At 53.0% G+C, this 1,756-nt stretch overlaps 1 protein-coding gene across 1 annotated transcript; it reads left to right on the top strand.

The window, feature by feature from the left end:
* Positions 1-264: 264 nt before the first annotated feature.
* Positions 265-1,181, top strand: LOC123048167 (nucleolin-like). The gene has a single exon (XM_044471319.1). The coding sequence runs from the start codon at positions 360-362 to the stop codon at positions 966-968; it is 609 nt and encodes a 202-aa protein (XP_044327254.1). The 5' UTR covers positions 265-359; the 3' UTR covers positions 969-1,181.
* The last annotated feature ends 575 nt before the right edge of the window (positions 1,182-1,756 follow it).

The raw sequence follows: 1,756 nt of genomic DNA, 5'->3' as shown, positions 1-1,756 counted from the left end.
CAGAGCGCCAGAGCCACAATACGTTTACGCAACTGAACCCAAAATATATTTAAAAATCAGATAATAAAATAAAATATACTGTAATAATTTTTGGTTGCAAATTCGGGATGGGCGTTGGTGGGCCGTGGTCTTCAGGCCCAGCCAACGGAAAAAGATGATGGGTGAGTCGGCCCATTTCATTTGGCGCCAAACCCATTTCGTCTTTCCCGCGTCTCCCTCCCACCGATAAACTCTCCCGCCGCCCCCAATACCTCCGCCGCCGCAGTCAACATCCGCACCTACCCACCGAGAGAGAGAGAGAGAGAGGAAATTTCTTTCCGGATCAAGAGATCGAGAAGCTAGGCGAGATCTCACTCGCCATGGTGGCCGAGCTCGGCCCGGGCAGGTTCTACGGCGGCGGGCTCCCGCGGCCGCGCGTGTTCCCCGGCGGCGACCGCGCCGACCCGCCGGCGCTCCTCTCCTGGGCGCGCGAGGCGCAGTGGTCCACGGGCGCGCGAGGCGGCAGGCGCCTCCGCCTCCAGGGCCGCATCGAGGGCAGCCTCGGCAGGCTCCGCCGCGCCGACGCGCTCGGCTCCGACGACGACGCCTCGGACAAGGACGAGGAGGATGGGGGCGTCGCTGCCCAGGAGCGCGAGGCCGTCGACGATAAGGAGGAGGAGGAGGAGGAGTCCGGGGAGTCGGACGAGGACGAGGAGGAGTCCGGCAAGTCGGAGGAGGACGAGGAGTCCGGCGAGTCAGAGGAGGACGAGGAGGAGGAGGTAGCGCTCGTGACTCCGGCAAGGGGGCTGCTGAGGAAGAAGGCTGTCGCCGCGGCTTCTGCTCCTTCCGCCAATGCACCGGCGAAGGCGTCCCCAAAGAGGAAGGCCGCGGCGGCTGGGGTAACGGCGGCGACGCCACCGACGAGGAAGAGGAAGGCTGCCGAGGCACGGGCGGCAGGGAGGACCACCTCCCCGAGGGCAAAGCGCTGATGGTCCACTTCTTTGATTATGTGCATAGCGATTGAGGCGTGATCTTGGAGATGCAGCATGCTTTGTGTTTGTTGAAATGCTGGAAGGAGGTCTGTTGTCAGTGCTCCTATATCTGAATCAAATCTCTCCGGAAACATATTACTAGTCCCTGTACTGTACTGATATCTGAAAATGTTTGATGCTGTTTATTACACCTTTTTTGGTCAGTTGAAGTTGCCATATAAATTCAAATGAATTCTCAGTCTGTTTCTTGTTGGTACTGAAGATATGAACATCCTGTGTTTCTTGGTTATTTCTGATGCTACTTCTAGTAACATCCTCTTGATCAGTAACCAGCTGAAACCAGCATATGAATTGCAAATGTATTCCCAATCTGAATTCAAATGCTACATCTAGGAACATTCCCAATATGAACTGCTACTTCTAGTAACACCATTTTTGATCAGTTGTTGCTGCCATCTGAATTCAAATGCATCCCCAATCTGTTCTTGTTGGTACCGGGATTTATGTGTTTTTTTGCTTATGTTTGATGCTACTTGTAGTACCACTCTCTTGTTTAATCAAAAGAATGGTGCATCCGGTTCCCAATCTGTTCTTGTTCATGTTGAGTACATTTGTGTCCAGGGGGCAGAGCAGAGGGACAGGGGCTCTGTAGTCTGTACAATCCCAGTGCTGCTAGTCTATGGTGTTATTCTATAATAAAAAATTACATATGTCACTAAGTAGAGCTTGGCAAATAAGTGTATTTATTGCTCAAATTACCTTTGCTCAGATATGTTGGAATTCCA

This window comes from Triticum aestivum, chromosome 2D (assembly GCF_018294505.1).
Source record: "Triticum aestivum cultivar Chinese Spring chromosome 2D, IWGSC CS RefSeq v2.1, whole genome shotgun sequence".
Taxonomy (NCBI): Eukaryota; Viridiplantae; Streptophyta; class Magnoliopsida; order Poales; family Poaceae; genus Triticum; species Triticum aestivum.
The sequence above is the reverse complement of the archived record's forward strand: the minus strand, read 5'-3'. Positions and strand labels throughout refer to the sequence as shown.

Coding starts and splice junctions, on each gene's coding strand:
- LOC123048167 (XM_044471319.1), top strand. CDS start 360: ATGGTGGCCGAGCTCGGCCCGGGCAGGTTCTACGGCGGCGGGCTCCCG.